Source organism: Strix aluco, chromosome 5, assembly GCF_031877795.1.
Source record: "Strix aluco isolate bStrAlu1 chromosome 5, bStrAlu1.hap1, whole genome shotgun sequence".
Lineage (NCBI taxonomy): Eukaryota > Metazoa > Chordata > Aves > Strigiformes > Strigidae > Strix > Strix aluco.
The window spans coordinates 41,199,930-41,215,164 of record NC_133935.1 but is presented as its reverse complement, the minus strand read 5'-3'; the positions used below and the strand labels follow the sequence as shown (position 1 = coordinate 41,215,164).

At 40.2% G+C, this 15,235-nt stretch overlaps 1 protein-coding gene across 3 annotated transcripts in view; it reads right to left on the bottom strand.

Annotated features, from left to right (window-relative positions):
- The window catches only part of RASSF9 (Ras association domain family member 9), a 28,236-nt gene extending 17,395 nt beyond the window's left edge, over nucleotides 1-10,841 (bottom strand). The window contains exon 1 of one of the 3 annotated variants that reach the window (XM_074825422.1): nucleotides 10,497-10,841. In XM_074825422.1, coding sequence (XP_074681523.1) covers nucleotides 10,497-10,543 — 47 coding nt within the window. In that variant the 5' untranslated portion in view covers nucleotides 10,544-10,841. Of the gene's footprint in view, nucleotides 1-9,799; nucleotides 9,813-10,113; nucleotides 10,139-10,496 lie in introns of those variants that run through there. The other 2 variants (XM_074825424.1, XM_074825423.1) reach the window with 2 other exon arrangements.
- Between the last annotated feature and the right edge of the window lie 4,394 nt (nucleotides 10,842-15,235).

Sequence of the window (15,235 nt, the reverse complement as noted above, 5' to 3'; positions counted from 1 at the left end):
ACACAGAAAGACTTCAGCAGAAAGAAATATGCTTAAGTTGCAGTCAAGTACTCAAAAAATTTTAAGCATTGGTGTTAAAGTTTTCCATGCTACTTAGTTCAATGAAAATGAACTTGATTCAGCATATCCACAGCAAGGTGCATTCTATCCGTTACACTGGGCCCCTGTCTCACTTGAAAGGATACAAGAGACAATACTTGGTTTTGCCAGAGCCACAGAAGGCACTGAGGCATTCCAGACACTGAGTCTTACAACTTTCAGGTGTTTTCCCCACTGTGGACATTCATAAACCCCTCTTGGATACCTGAATTTCCACAAAAAGTGCTGCAGAGAAGTTCAACTCGTAACAGTGGGATTTGCTGACACCAGCAAGTTCAGCAGGAACTGAACTGAAGCAGTCAGAAGCATGAACAAAAGGGCAGGACTTAGGTACTGTTAGACTACATTCAAATATTCACTGCATAAAAAGTACAATATTAATTAGAACACGAACCAAAAGCCTGATCCTCTTCTCCCACTGAAGCCTTCAACACAAATCCTTGTCTTTCTCTAGGTTATCGTAACTCATATGAGTCATCACAAAATGGAACGGCTTCAACATGAATACTGAAAGAATTTCAGTTTAGAATAACCTGACAGGACTTTCCTGACACATACATGTTGAGGACGTCAATGTGGGCATCTCACAGGGGTGTTCTGGCCACCAGGGTGCCTGACTGCACTTTGTGTGTTGTTACACATGCTCTGAACAGGGCTATTAGATGGGACCTCACAGCTGAAAAAGATGAAAGACTGCCTTTTTCTTGATTTTGGTAAGGTGTGAGGGAGGAACATAACTGCAGGGTTTTCAGGACCGATGTAAGACATGACAGGAGTATAGGTGGCTGGGGAGTGCTGCCAGTCAGAATTTTACTACCTCAGGATTTAATCATAATTTTGTGAACATCAGAAGTTCTTAAAGCTTGTCTTAGGTGACTACAATGATGTTTAGGTACCGCAGCCTCCTTCATAAAACTAGCCCTCATTACTTATATTTGTTCAGTATGTGTCCTTTTATATCTTCTCTCCTATGTACGGTACTACTCTTTGTAGAAGACATTCCTTAATTTAATCTTTTGCTATACACTTTTTATCACCAGATATTCAATTGCTTCACAAGCTGACACATTACTGAATTTATCTCTACATATTCTTGCAGGGACATAACTCCCTTTTACAAACCAAAGCTTAAAAAGATTTAGGCCAAAGCTATCCACTTATTTAAATTCCTACTCTGGCTAACTGAATTGATATCTATAGAGATATGTCCATAAACTCTCTTTGCTTAGCCCTTGTGCAAAACAGATTACAGGACACTGAATTCAAACGAGGAACATGCAGTGAGTAACCACTTTTGTAAACTGCGGTTTATCTGACTTGCCCAACATCACATAGGAATTTTGTGGCAGGGGCAGGGAAGACATCCATGCTGTTAGGATGGTTCTCCCTTAATCATACATTATCCATCTGTAATTCACCTCTCCATTCACTAGTCCCTTTTTAATTTCTAAAATGAATGGTACAAAAGATGGTTAATTAGGTGCTCCACAACGTCTGAGCATGCTCCATGAAGACATTCCCTTTGAAAGTGATTGGGGTGGAGCTCATGTCATCTACCTTAAGCTATTTAAAATGCAAATGTGTAGTCAAAGATAATTTTCCGACCTTCCTCTGTAATCAGTGGGGTAAGATAGGCACCTCCAAAAGGGTGAGTAATCCCATACTGAAAGCCTGTCTAAGGGTGAATGAACTGCCCTCTGGAAGTGTTTAGATGTATCCATTAACTACAAAGAGTACCTAGATGACTAGATACCTAAATTTTCAATGGCTCAAGTTGAGTAAGATGAAGCTCAACTTCTGTGTTTTAACGTGTACCTGAATCTTATGAACAGTATAAGTGTCAGTAAAAGTAATACTGTGACCATCCACAACTGCAGTTTCAAACATAACTCAGATCTTTGTCTGACACCTGTAGTGGCCTTCATGGGTAAACAAACATGAGTAGTTATCTACCTAGACCTTAAAGTACCAGAAGTCTGGGAAAGTGCAGTAAAGTCAATACTAATCCTAAATTTTTGTTAGAAAAATGGATTTGTACAGAGCTTTTCGGTAAAACAGGATACTAACAGCAAAGTGGCCTCAAGAGATACAGGCAATAATCAAGTTAAACAAGTATACTTAGTGCCTTAGCAATCAGTACAGAGGAAGTCTGTCAACAGGTAATGTCCAAGTGAAACAACAGTTCTGAACATCAATTTACCAATTAGGAAGCCAACAGAAACAAGAGCATATGATCCCACATTTATAAATATTACTAAGCCACTCTTTGATTAGTGAACAGAATCTGATAACGTCCTATGACAAATGAGGAATACTTTATGTCATCAAAACAGTGCCCCAACTGTTGCTCTGAAAAATTTTGTAGTTTAAAAGTGCTTTCACAGTGGAAATTACCCTTTGTAGAAACAATCCTTTTCCATTTGGAGGAGGTTAGGGAAAGTAAGTAAGGTGTTCCACACGGATGAAGGAATCTATTAACACAGAGTAAATTACAGGTTCAAGACCCAAGGGCAGACTCTCTTAAAAATTAGTAGTCTTCACTCAACTACATTATTCCACTGAGGTAATGCATCCTTACTAGTTAAAGTAAAGTAAACATATTTATGCCTGACCAAAACAAAACTTGATCTAATAGATTATTACATGTTTATAAACCTGATTTTGTCCTCAAATGTGAGAATGTTACACTTTTGCATATTTATTTAAATCCTTGTTAGTTTTGTGTTATTAAAAGGAGGATGAAATAAATACCTTGTGCTTTTCAAGAGAGCTGATTATATTTTCCATTATGATAGGAAATTCATAACTCAGAATTCTTTATATTAATGAATGAGAACAGATAGGGTTTGAAAATAAAGAAAGCAAATTAATCAGATTGACAGTTTTGACCATTAAAATAGACAAATTTACGTATTTCATTCACATCAAATACCTACCCACTGTACAAATATATTTTCCTTCTATCATTACTCTGCAGCTGCCTGATGAATATGAAAGTAAAAACCGAAAAAACAAACACAAAAGAACAACCCCAACCCAGGAAAACAGAGGTTTACATCACCTCCAAGTTTACAATGTAAGAAATAAGTTGGTAGCCTGGCTTCTTCTAATGCTAATGTTCAAAAAACGTATGTCTAGCAACCATCTAAACTACAAATGAAATGGTTCAAATTGACAGAGGCAAACATGTACTCAGGCAGACTGGAGTGAGAGTGAAATAGGAATAAGTTGGTGAAAGAGAAACACATCTTTAAATAAAGTGCATTTGAGCGGTTTGCCAAACTTGCACTGGAAATTTTTTTTCAAGTTTAGTGTCTTTTATTGCTCTCCACATGATACCAGGACTTAGGTTTAATAGTATTAAAAATATAATTACATGACTTTATTATCATTACCAATTAAAACTTTCCATTCTTATTTTTGGTTTCAAACATTAACTTTCATTCCTTATGTCCACCTCACAAAACTACCTCAAAATCTGTTCAGATACACATGGCATTTTTTTATTTATTTCCCTTTCTGTGACATTACAACCCTCCTCACAAGCCATTTTTAAGATTATGAAAAATTTTAGGCTATTGAAAATTCCTCAGTCAATCATGTGAAATCAAACCTGAACAATCCACAGTGTATTCTACTTCTCTGCATGGCAGACAGCTCTAGTGGACTGTACAAGAATTAGAAAGAAGGAACTCCCAGATTTTATTCATACTTCTCCCACTAACTGGCTTTCACACTCTGCACTTCCACAGATTTTACACTGTCTAGTCATGCCCTACTTATTTTCCTGGGGCATGTAAATATTATCACCTAAATTACAGCTAAGGAAAACTACATATGCTTATCAGTTGTCTGAGGTCACAAACAAGTTGGTATTGTTACTGCTATTGCAACACATACACCTTAAGTACATTTTTGGATAGGTCAAGACAGGAAAAGGCAACTAGTGGGTCTTCTGGTGCCTATTTGAGGCAAGTTCCAGAAAGGTGCTCAAAAAAGTTTTCTTTTGGACAAGGTTCCCCAAAAAAAGCAACTTCCAAAATCACTAATTAGCTCTTAACTTTTATATTTATGTGTAACACATAAGCATGAGAAATGATTTATGAATATTTCTCATTTTTATTGCAAGAATTTTGCAGGTCCATGGTAGATTTTCAGTCCTGGAAGGTAAAATGCCATCCCCAGAATTTTCATGAAAACTGTACTGCACTCAGTTCTAAGTAAATTTTTCTAATGGGACACATAGACATGGAATAGTTGATTAAACAAAAGACCAGATGCAAACTAATCTGATAGAAATTTTCAGAGAATTCTGCACGACATTTGTCTGTAACACAGTATCTTACCTACCCGAAAATTAAACTGAACTGTATTTGTTTAGTGCCTACATTCTGTAGAGGATGGCTCTGGCCTTTGTTATACAAATAAATTTAGTCATCTGTTTTCCCCTCTAATTCTGTTGGGTTGGTCACTCTTTCTTTCTGTTCATCCTGAAACCACTTGTCTCTTATCTGCTGTGTCCTGTGTGATAATTGGGGAATTGTTAGCATGGTAACTCTGCAGAAGATGACAGAAAGTCACCATCTTGAAACTATCGTAACACATAAGAGAAATGCCCTGGGTACCAACATGTCCAACGTTCAGTTCTAGGCTTCACTTAGTGTGTGGTCTTAAACAAAAGCTTTATCTTGCATCATCCTTTCTGTCACCACTAACAAGGATTTAGCTACATACTAAATATAGAAGTTGGACAAACTAATTAAGGCTTGTACAGCATATGTGCTATAATGCTTGCAAACAATAATGTTTAAGACTATAATTTAAAATTGCTATTATTCATCATATAAAACAAACAAAACAAAAAATAAGATTTTCTGAGCATTGGTCAATCAAGAGGTACTACTCTGTGATTATCACTTTTATTAAAGTTATTAGAATTTTTAAAAAATCCCCATCTCTGAAATCTTCCCTCTCTACTGAAATCATTACATATTTAGCAACATGTCTGAGTCTTTTCTCTGCATGTAAAATGCTAATTTTTCATCAGTAAGGTAGGAAATCACCTCTGACCAGCAAGACTCATCCTCTGTATTACTAAAAATGTGTTTCTTTGTCTGAAAGCTCTCTCCTCAGTCTGACTCTACATTATATTAGTGTTCCAGATTAGTGTCAACCAAAGTAATGCTCTTTCCTTAGATGGTGTAGTATTACACACATTTATTACTCATTTTATTTACTCCTTTGGAATGAAATTGCTGTCCGCCCTCCTGGAATAGTAGATAATTAACTCTTTAGAAATAAGGATAGTGTTTTGGTAGACTAAAAGCTCTTCCTGAAAGTGAAGTGAACAAATATGTACAAAGATTATTACAAAATGTATGCAACCATTTTGACCCCTGAGAAAAGCTGACAAGCCAGACCAGAAAATAAATTACAATGTATGAACTCTGGCTCAAAAAGGAACAACTTTGATAGTTCACTAATACATCTCACACTCAAGGAAAAGTAAAAATACGGAGAAGAATGTGTTCCACCACTACCAAACAAGCACCATCTTTTCAACCTAAAAATTTAACACAGACAGCACCACTGATTCTAAATAAGCTTTTATCTACCCCCTCCAACATACGTACCAAATGCCTGGTAGTCTTGAATCAAAAAGCACCTTTACAGCTTCATATAGACTTTTCTCCGGGTATGCTCATCCAAGAGAAGTATTAGACATCTCACATGATCCCATGAGACTTACAATGTGGGTCACACACAGTTCATTTAGATAAGCAGCTGATCTCCAAGAGCTTTTCCAGTCCCAACCTAAATACTGAGCATTTTCAGTTTTGCTTCACCAAGGCTTAAAATGTACAGCAGTGTACTCAACCGCAGAGCAGTAGAGATATTCAGAGTAATACTCAAATCACTGTGCTAACTACGTGCGATGAGAAACTACTGGAGGGAGGGAGGGAGGGAGGGAGGGAGGGAGGGAGGAAACATGCTAATGCTAGGTCAGTATCAGACATGAAGTCTCTAATCTAATTCATTAACCTGCACTGTAATATAAAACCTGAGAGAATAATTGAATGTTTCTGTCACTGAGGGGCCTCTGACTGACAGGACGGGAAGAAGTCCCTCTATATCCATATGAATGAATGGATATATATGTCTGTCTTTCTACCTCTGAACCAGAGGTGATCAGACATAACGAATAGGCAAAGTAAATCTTTGCCTCCTGTACAGAAACACTACGTTAATTGCTGTGGCACTGAGATATTGACAGTAAAACGTGGAAAAGAACAGGAAGGAAAATCAAAAGGAATAAATACATTTAAATAATAACAGATTTGTAACACAACTGTTTCATCATCAAACAGTACTTTGGGTTCAGTTGTGTTGTATGTCAACAGAGGATACAAATGGTTGTGGTAAACTCAGGACCAGCATGAATTACACTGGCAAAAAAAATTTCTCAAGCTATTTGTGCCTAACAGGACAGCCCTACAGCATCAACGACAACTACGTGAACAAGACAGATTATCTGTACCTCTCCCTCTCAGTTTGCTACTTCCCTGGCTACAATTTGCATGGAACAGTAGAGCTTTGACAAGTTTGGGTAAGGTTTATGTGAAAAACCCAAGGAAGTGGCCTCAATGAAAGAGAAATAGCAATAGAGTTGGCTTTCTTGGTGTGGGATCACTGGGTGGATATGACAATTATAGCTCCAAATATTGAGATGATGGGTAACGTTTGAAGTATTTAAATGAACCTAAAGACCCATTCACTCAGAAGTGACCAAATCTAGCACCCAAGAGCAAAGAAGTTCTAATCTTACAGAAAATCAGTGGGGCATAGATTCCTGTTCTACTTAGCAACCAGGAAATTGTATACAATGTGAAACTCTGGTACATAAACATTGCAAGTATATATGCTGTATATTTGTTGCTCATATTTGGATAGGGAGCTTTTCTGTCTCTGTGTACTGAAATGTGTTAAGATCAATACTAGACCTTATCTGGAAAGAACTCAGTGCCCTTTCTTTTATTCCATCTTTGGCTGAGCATTTCCTCACATCATCACACTTCCAAAGTGTGATGTGAGCTGAGTGTTCCTCACACTTCCAAAGAATTGCATCTTCAAGAGATCTGCAGAAAAATAAATCCCTTTGAGTTTATTGATGTTACAGAGGCTTAGTCCTGCAGGAAACTGTCCTTTTTTCTCTATTACGTTAGAGGGTAGAACCTGTCGCTGCTGAGCACATTTGGATTTGCAGGTGGGTGGGGCATGGCTTTTGTTACCTTTTGAATGCATTGTTCTCCAGGGGACACATTGACAAGCACAAACATGCTCTGAGGGCTATATTTCTGGTTGTCACAGGAGGTCAAAGACTAACATAAAAACTCCTCATAACTCTTGAAAAATATATCAAGATATCACTCATTCTCTTTCTGGACAAGAAAAATATGTTGAGGTCACATTCCTAGTGGCTGCTCCTCTGAAATCGAATCAGGGTTTACAGTGATCTAGTGGTTACCTAGGCCTTGTGCTGTGCCTCTGTATGAGCAAGATTTCAGCAGCCCGAGAGAGTAATACCAACTGAAAATCTTTCAAATACTAGAAGCAGTTCAGCACAGGTTTTGTCTTCCTGAGGTTTAATCTGTTTCTTTCTCTAAAGGCTCATGGCATCACAGCCAACATCCCCCGCCTCTTGCTCAAATACCTCACACATGCAGATACAGTTAGGAGTAACCTCTTTGTTTAAATTCTGAGGTCTCAGGGGTAGAGACTGACATTTTATGATCTGGATGTGAAGAGTCTAGTATGAAAAAGGTCCCTGATCTGGGACCTCTGGGCAATGCTGCAAGACAAGCACTAATTACAGAGGTGTCATCTTGTTATCTCAGCAAATGAGCATAACGCCTTAATTCTCCTTCTGGCTCTTCTTCCAACTACCTTTGTTGCCTTGACTTAGCTTTATGTCCTCCTCCTGTAAACATAGATTTTAGTCCTCATTTGCTTATCTTACAACCCTCAGGAGTTATATTTATATGTAGCAAACGGCCATTAAAAACTTTGTGAAAAAAAAAAACCACTGAGTTTCTCAAAAAGATGGACAAGCACTAGACATAAACAAAGCAGCAGATTAAATATATACATTTATGCATGTTGTCCCCCTTTACAGGTAGGCAAACTAAGACAAGGTAATGAGCCACAAGTTCTGACTCCCCAACTGCTCTAAACAGTCAAGGATTTTAAACTCACTTGACTTCCTTTTCAAGGTTTCAAATGAGTTCACAAATATACAATTATAATGAAAAAAAGAGTTACTACATAGGTCTTCAACCATACTACAAGACCCTTTTACTAACTGCATAAGCAAAGTTTAATTCTCAAAGTTCAGTACCAAAAGCTAATGTTAAATACACAGAAATTTAAATATTTTTATAGATAACACATCTTAAGAATTACGTAGTTTTCTTTGTTCTTGAAGCTCCCCCCCCCATTTCTGTAATCTCAAGACTTTCAGCCCCTTATTGCAACCTCTCTGCCATTAAAAGCATTAATTTATTGGGGGGGGCGGGGGGAGAGGGGCAGGGTGCGACGAGAAGAAAATGCTAGATTTTCACAGTAATGGTTCTTTTGGCATTTTAATTTTTATTGCCTATTTAAAGCTTTGGATTATGACTTGCTTTTCCTGAGGAATAAAATCTCACATCAGCAGACACAGTGAGATTGATCCAATTACTATAAAGATATTTTAAACTTCCAAAAAAGAAACAGTTTCACTGTTGGCCAGAGTGGAACTGTGCTTTGCTATTTAACTGTTATTCAGGTAACTGATGGAAATAAAAAAACTTCTATTTTAATAGTAAGAAATTTACAGTTCTATGTAAAAGCAATTTCATGTAAAAGTTCACATCCACCTTTCCAGATCTTCTAAACATAAAATGGCCACATGAGAAGTACAACAAAGTTTTCCTGTTTCCAGACACATTAGCAAAATACAGTTTAATCAGTAACCTACAATATTAACAATTCTGAAACAGTATCCTACTTTTTAAATCTTGACTGTTAGAGTCCTTCTGATTTATATTCCATATAATATGCTAAAATAGTATTTTCACACAATCCCAACAAATACAATCCCACCCGAATAACTTCCATCGAATGTGAAAATCAGAAGCCAAACCTGGAAAAAAATCAGGACATTTTTACAAGGCTTTTTACGGTCCAATTATATTCCCCCTGGAAAAGATTTTCCCTTGCGCACCCTTAAATACGAACTGAATTTCAGTGGAGAGCACCAGACAAAGCAGGGAAGGGATTGCAAGTGATTTTTGAGTTTCTTGCTGAGCCAAAATTTCAGTGATCTCTTTCTGTTCAGTCTTAGCTAGACGGGTTCGACCACGGTAAATTCCATGGGGTCCAAGCAGATTTACTCCACGCCAAGCACATTTACTCTTTAAAAGTCTAGTGCCATCCTAGCACTTAAAATGATTACATAACTCTTTTTCTTCTTTTTACAGTTGGTGTGCATGGCATGTGGGAGTACGCACAAGGTGAGGGGCAAAGTCCCCGTAAAGGAACTTCGCAAGAGGCAACCCAGGGACCACAGCTGTCACCCTGAACATTTCTCCAGGCAACAAAACCATAGGCAGTCAAGTCCAGCTCAGACTAAAGGCTAACCAAAAAAAAGCATCCCCTCTACCTACGCTGGGAGATCGTTGCTCTCCTACCTCCCAGGTTTACAGCCAGCGGACGACTTAAGGCACGGGGTTGATCCTGAGGGGCTGCAGGCTGAGGCTCTCCCTGCCAGGGAAGCGGGGGGAAAGCAGATGGCGAGGGGCCCGGAGCCCGGCCCGGCCCGGCCGCCGCAGTCCCCCGGGAGAAACTCGGGGAGTTGTTTTCCCAGCGCGGGCGGGGGGCTCCAGGTCCACCCCCCCGGCCGTCGGCCCTCGGTGCCGCCGGCAGGACCCGCAGGCCGGGGCCGCCAGCCTGTTCTACCCCCCGGCCGACCCTCACCTCGGTACCGCGGCGGGGCTGCCAATGTTCGCCTGGGTTTAGACGGGGGAGGTTCGAAGTCAGGAAGAGCTGTATCTTCCCCTCACTGAGAATACTGCCCAGGAGTCAAAAGAGCCACAGCGAAGAGGGGAGCGGCAAGTCCGGGGGAGGGCTGGGGGGGGGGGGTGGTGGTGGAGGGGCGCCCCTTCCCTCCGCACAGGCCGACCCGCTCCCCCCGGCCCGGCTCCCGCTCGCAGGTGAGCCCCCAGGTTACAGCTCCCGGGAGCGGCATCTGTCCGGAGCAACACATCCTCCCCCCAGAACCAAACAACAACAACAAAAAGTATAAAAGAAATCCATCCCATATCGCCCTCCGTTTTCCTCCACGTACCCACGCACTTTACCTGTTTTTATGCCGGGTTTTTAATAAATTCCTTCCAAAGGGAGCCATGATCCCAGCGGCAGAAGCATAACATCAGCGATCCCCAAACAATTCGAGGGTGTTCCCTTCTCCCCTATTTTTCCCCTGAGCGCCTTCCAGCTCGTTAATAGTCACTGAGCGTAGCGATGAGCTGGAAGTTGTGCAATTTACTGCTAACTTTGAACTCCGGCTTGTTGCTGCTGCTGCACCTTTGGAGTCCTGCCCAGCTGCAAACTTGAAGGAGGCGTTTAGGAGCAGGAAAAAGAAAGGAGGGGGGGAAATACGCACTTGCTCCTGTGATGTGAAGTTATGCACAGAACTTGCTAAACTTTCAGCCTCGCCACCCTCAGGGCACCAGCCAGCAAATGGGAAAGAAGGGGTTTTGCTCCGGTGGGGAGCTCCATAAAAACACCCAATAAAAGGAATGAAAACTTTCCCCGGGAGGCTCCAGCCACTTCAGGTGAAGTCGTTCAGCTAAACACCAGCACTAATGAAGGGCAAGCAGCAGTTGCCACACCAATTCTCAGTACATAATAATCTGCCTTTTCAGTACTTCTTTACAAGGTGTTGGACAAGTAATGGGAAGATGAAGGGAAAAAGTCAGACTGCTGTGGCCCCTCTGCCCTCCCTGGATTTTTAAGTAAACCAGCATGAAAGCCTTCACACACTAAAAGCACCTCTGAAAACCTCTTAAGCGTGGCCTAGCAGAGAACAAGTGAGGCTGCAACACGAAAGGCTCAGTTCATACTGCAGTGTTGCAGGACCTTTTTTGTTATGATTTTAAGCTGGCTTCTCCAGAAGGGAAATGAACGCACACTACAGTTCCTGTTCACTGAAACACCCCTGGGAGAGATTTGGAGTAAAGCTTCAGAAGGGAAAACTTTCTAAGGCTTCTGAGGGAAAAAAAAGGCTCCCCTCCACCACCACCACCCCCCCCCCCTCCTTTACAACGGAGCAAAGGAAAATGGATTGCACCCCAAAGGCTGATGCTGGTGGGTGAAGGACCTGGGCTGGCAGGCAGGTGGGACGCACCCAGTAAAGCCCTCTACTTTCTGCAGTTAATTTAACAGGTATATATTAGATGTAAAGCACTCCTTTTTAAATTTTTTTTTGTTCCTTGTTTCTCACATATTACAGGGGAAATTCTTTATGTGGCCGCCCAAAGGTGCAGCACAATAGGGAATTGTTTTATTAACCAAGGGGGATGATTAAATAGGAGCCTACCAGAGTAAGGGCTTATCTGAAAAAAAGGTTTTTTCTTTTTCTAAAATTCCTCTTTCCTCCCTTAGTCAAGATAGTCACAGCAGCCTGAAGAAAACAAAGCAAAGGCCCATTCCATGGGTTACCTATTACTGGCAGCTTTGGGAATACCCCACATATTTTCAGTTCAGTCCCACGCCTCTAAATTCTCTGAGCTGTAACTACAAAGAGAGGGACCGGAGCCTCTTAAAAGCCTTGTTTGGGTAATCATCCAAATAACACAAAAATAGGGAAGCTGAAGCGAAACAACTTTCAGATTCCTTATCCTGCTGCCAGGGTAGATTTTAAATAGTCTGATTTTGGCATTATGAACATAAGCACAAACACATTAAGTCCATAGAAGTCTGTCCTTTTGCTTTGAATCAGGTCATATATGCCACAAAGAGGGGATTTTCTTTTATCTAAAGGACTGGGAAAATTTTTCGGTCCCTAAGAGATGTTCAAGGCGTATTTGGCATAAAAATCAAAACAGTGTAGAATTTCCTAGAGAATAATTAATATACAAATAACTATTTTTATTGGCAGAGGTAAAATGAAATAGCTTTATCTACAGAATAATATTCACTTTTCATTATGAAAATAAATGGGAACTCGATATTTGTAGCTGTTTTTATTACTTCTGAATAGTCATCTCACAATATTAATTTATTCAAATATTAGAATACCATGTAAATTGTTCCTCTTCTACTAGCAAATGCAAAATAATTTTCAACCTAAGATATGTAATGTGGGAACTGAGTCCCTCTATGCAAGTAAATCAAAATGCTTGTTACATTCATGTAGCTATGCAAAGAACTGTAAGAAAGACTCCAGGATAATAAGCAGATATCTTCCCCACAGCTGAGGGAGAAGGTTTTCAGTCTATGCTCTTTCACAGTTAGGCTAACCAAAACCAGGAAGAAAGTAAGTGGGTGTATGATAAAGTCTTACAAAGTAATAAAGGAGAGAATCCTAAGAACGAGGAACATTGCTCTTTACTAAAAACAAGACCAAAGGACATTTAGTATACCATAAAGAAGTGAATACATGCTATTTCACTTGGTATTCAATTAATCTGTAGAACTCAAACAAAAGTATCATAGAGGCCAGAAAGACTTACGGAGTTTATACAAACACATACACAAAAATATAAAAATACATGGATATTTCTCTTAATAACAGAAGGGACAAGAATTTCCATTCCTCAGCACATAAACTGGCCTCTGAATAAACTAGAAATGGTAGCAAAACATTTCAGAGGGACACCTTAATTTGGTAGGCAGTGTTGACACAACAGTTCAGTTAGCTTGCCCTTAAACTTACAAAGTGCCTCAAACTATCTGTATCTGTATGTACATGTCCTTGGTTTTCTTTAAGCTCCAGCTCTGATCTTCCAGGAATATTGGGCCAACATTCCAGACCAGGGCCCTGGCGCTTCCCAGCATGCCACGTGGACATAAAAAGCAACCACTGCTCAAGTTTTTTGAGTATGATCACCTTCTAATCATACTTTCTTCATGCAAAAATCTAAAAGGCGAATGGCTGGTAGCATTGCATTTTTCACGCATGAGTTGTTAAGCTCAGCCAAATAGTTCTCCGACACAGTATCTTCCCCCTAGGAGAAGTAATGAATGAATGGCAGATAGTTCAGTTTGCAGGACTCATTTTTTGAAAACACTCCATACAATACGTATGCAGTGAACTTCAGATCATCAGAAAGATGTGTCAACAATTCACTCTGGTATTTAAAGGAGAAGGAAATGGAATTACAAACACTGGAGTATCACCTACCACCTCGGTAAGCTTAGTGAACAATAAATCTGGATGCAAATCTTGGGTGCTTGATCAGAAAGCTTAAGTTTAATAAATTGTTTGATTTGCCATCTTCCAAAGTAGCTCACACTGTGTTGTATACATCTCTTTGGCAAAAATATTGCAGCACAGCTATGCTTTAAAACCCAACTTTAACCTAGCTTTAAAACCCAGATTTAACTATATCATTCTATGGGCATGTTTCAGATTAGCTAGGAGCAGATGTGCCACTGCTCTCTCCTTCCCTTTCTTACCTCTCTTACCCACCACTTAGTTCCAGTGCCTACACAGTCTCTGGCATCTCATCTGATCCTGGTAAACTGACGTTAATTCATTCAAATTCCAGCCCAGCAACAAAAGTTTATTCCTTCTGTTCTGGGCTGATTGGTGAGGTGAATAGACAAGGAGCAGACAAGATCAGTCAGACAATGTGATTTCCAGGGCTGATGCAAGGGAGGAGTTGAACTTATTATAAGCAGGACTAAGAGAACGAAAGATAGGAAGCGAAGTGAAAGGAGGACATGGAAATAGGGGAAGGGAGTGAGACCTCTTCCTTTGTCTGTGTGGTCGGGCAGCTTGGCAGCTCAATGAAACCTATTCTAAGACTGTATTTACATGAAATGACTTCATCTAATCTAATGTCTTGCTGTCCTTAAAACTGGGGAGGTCTCATCCCTTTCCCACTGGCCCCAAACTCCTGACCCTTTCCTTGTGCCAGGTCTGGTTGTCAACAGGCTTTGTGCTCAGCCCATTCAACTTTTTAAATGGATGGAAAATGGACTTGACATAGGAAAGTGAATAAACAGTTTTTTGTTGGGCTAACAAGTTAAATTGGCTTATTAAGGTGTCAGACAATTGGCAGGACTGGCATGTGAGGAGAGAATCGTGACCGTGTGGGTAGAGAGATGTGGGAGGAAGACGTCTCGTCTGAGCAGCCCTGAGCAGCTGGATTGGCTCAGCCATGTTGTGTAACTTCATTCTGGCTGCACCAGTGAGCAGCTCAATGGAGGCAACAAAAGTTACCTTAGGAACAGGACAAATTGCCCACTCCTTGCTCTAGATTACTGTGCATAGTCTGCTTCTGGTACCTTGGCTCCTTCATTAAACCATCATAAATATTTATGTCAGCTTTAAGTGCAGCCAAGTATATGAACACAAGACACTAGACTAGATGGGCCAACAGACTAAGAGGGAAGGGTCAGTTCTGGGATTATAACTGGTTAAAAGGCAGCAAACTGGGTGATCCATCTTCAGAGAGGCTGTGGATTTGTGCTGCTCAACTTGCTTGAGAAGATTTGCAGAAGGGGCTCAGAAGACTGGCAGGTGAAGGTCACGTTGATGAGTGCAGAGTGGTACACTGAGAAGAAAATCTAAACAAACCTTTAACTGTCACATCTCAGAAACATAATTTATTTGGGGCAGTTCATGCAAAACCTTAGGTCAATGTTCTACAATGGTAAAACCAAAACCAAAACCAACCAAACAAAGAGATTTAACAATTAATGAGAAAGGAATACAGAATGAAGTGGAAAAGCTTATTATGCCACTGTAAACTTTAATTCTGAGACTACATTTTGAATACCTCAGGTACCCCATCCGAAAAAAGATATAGTGGGAGCAGGGCAAATGGTAGCAAGAGAGGTTTAATATACAGAATAGCTTAATATGTGA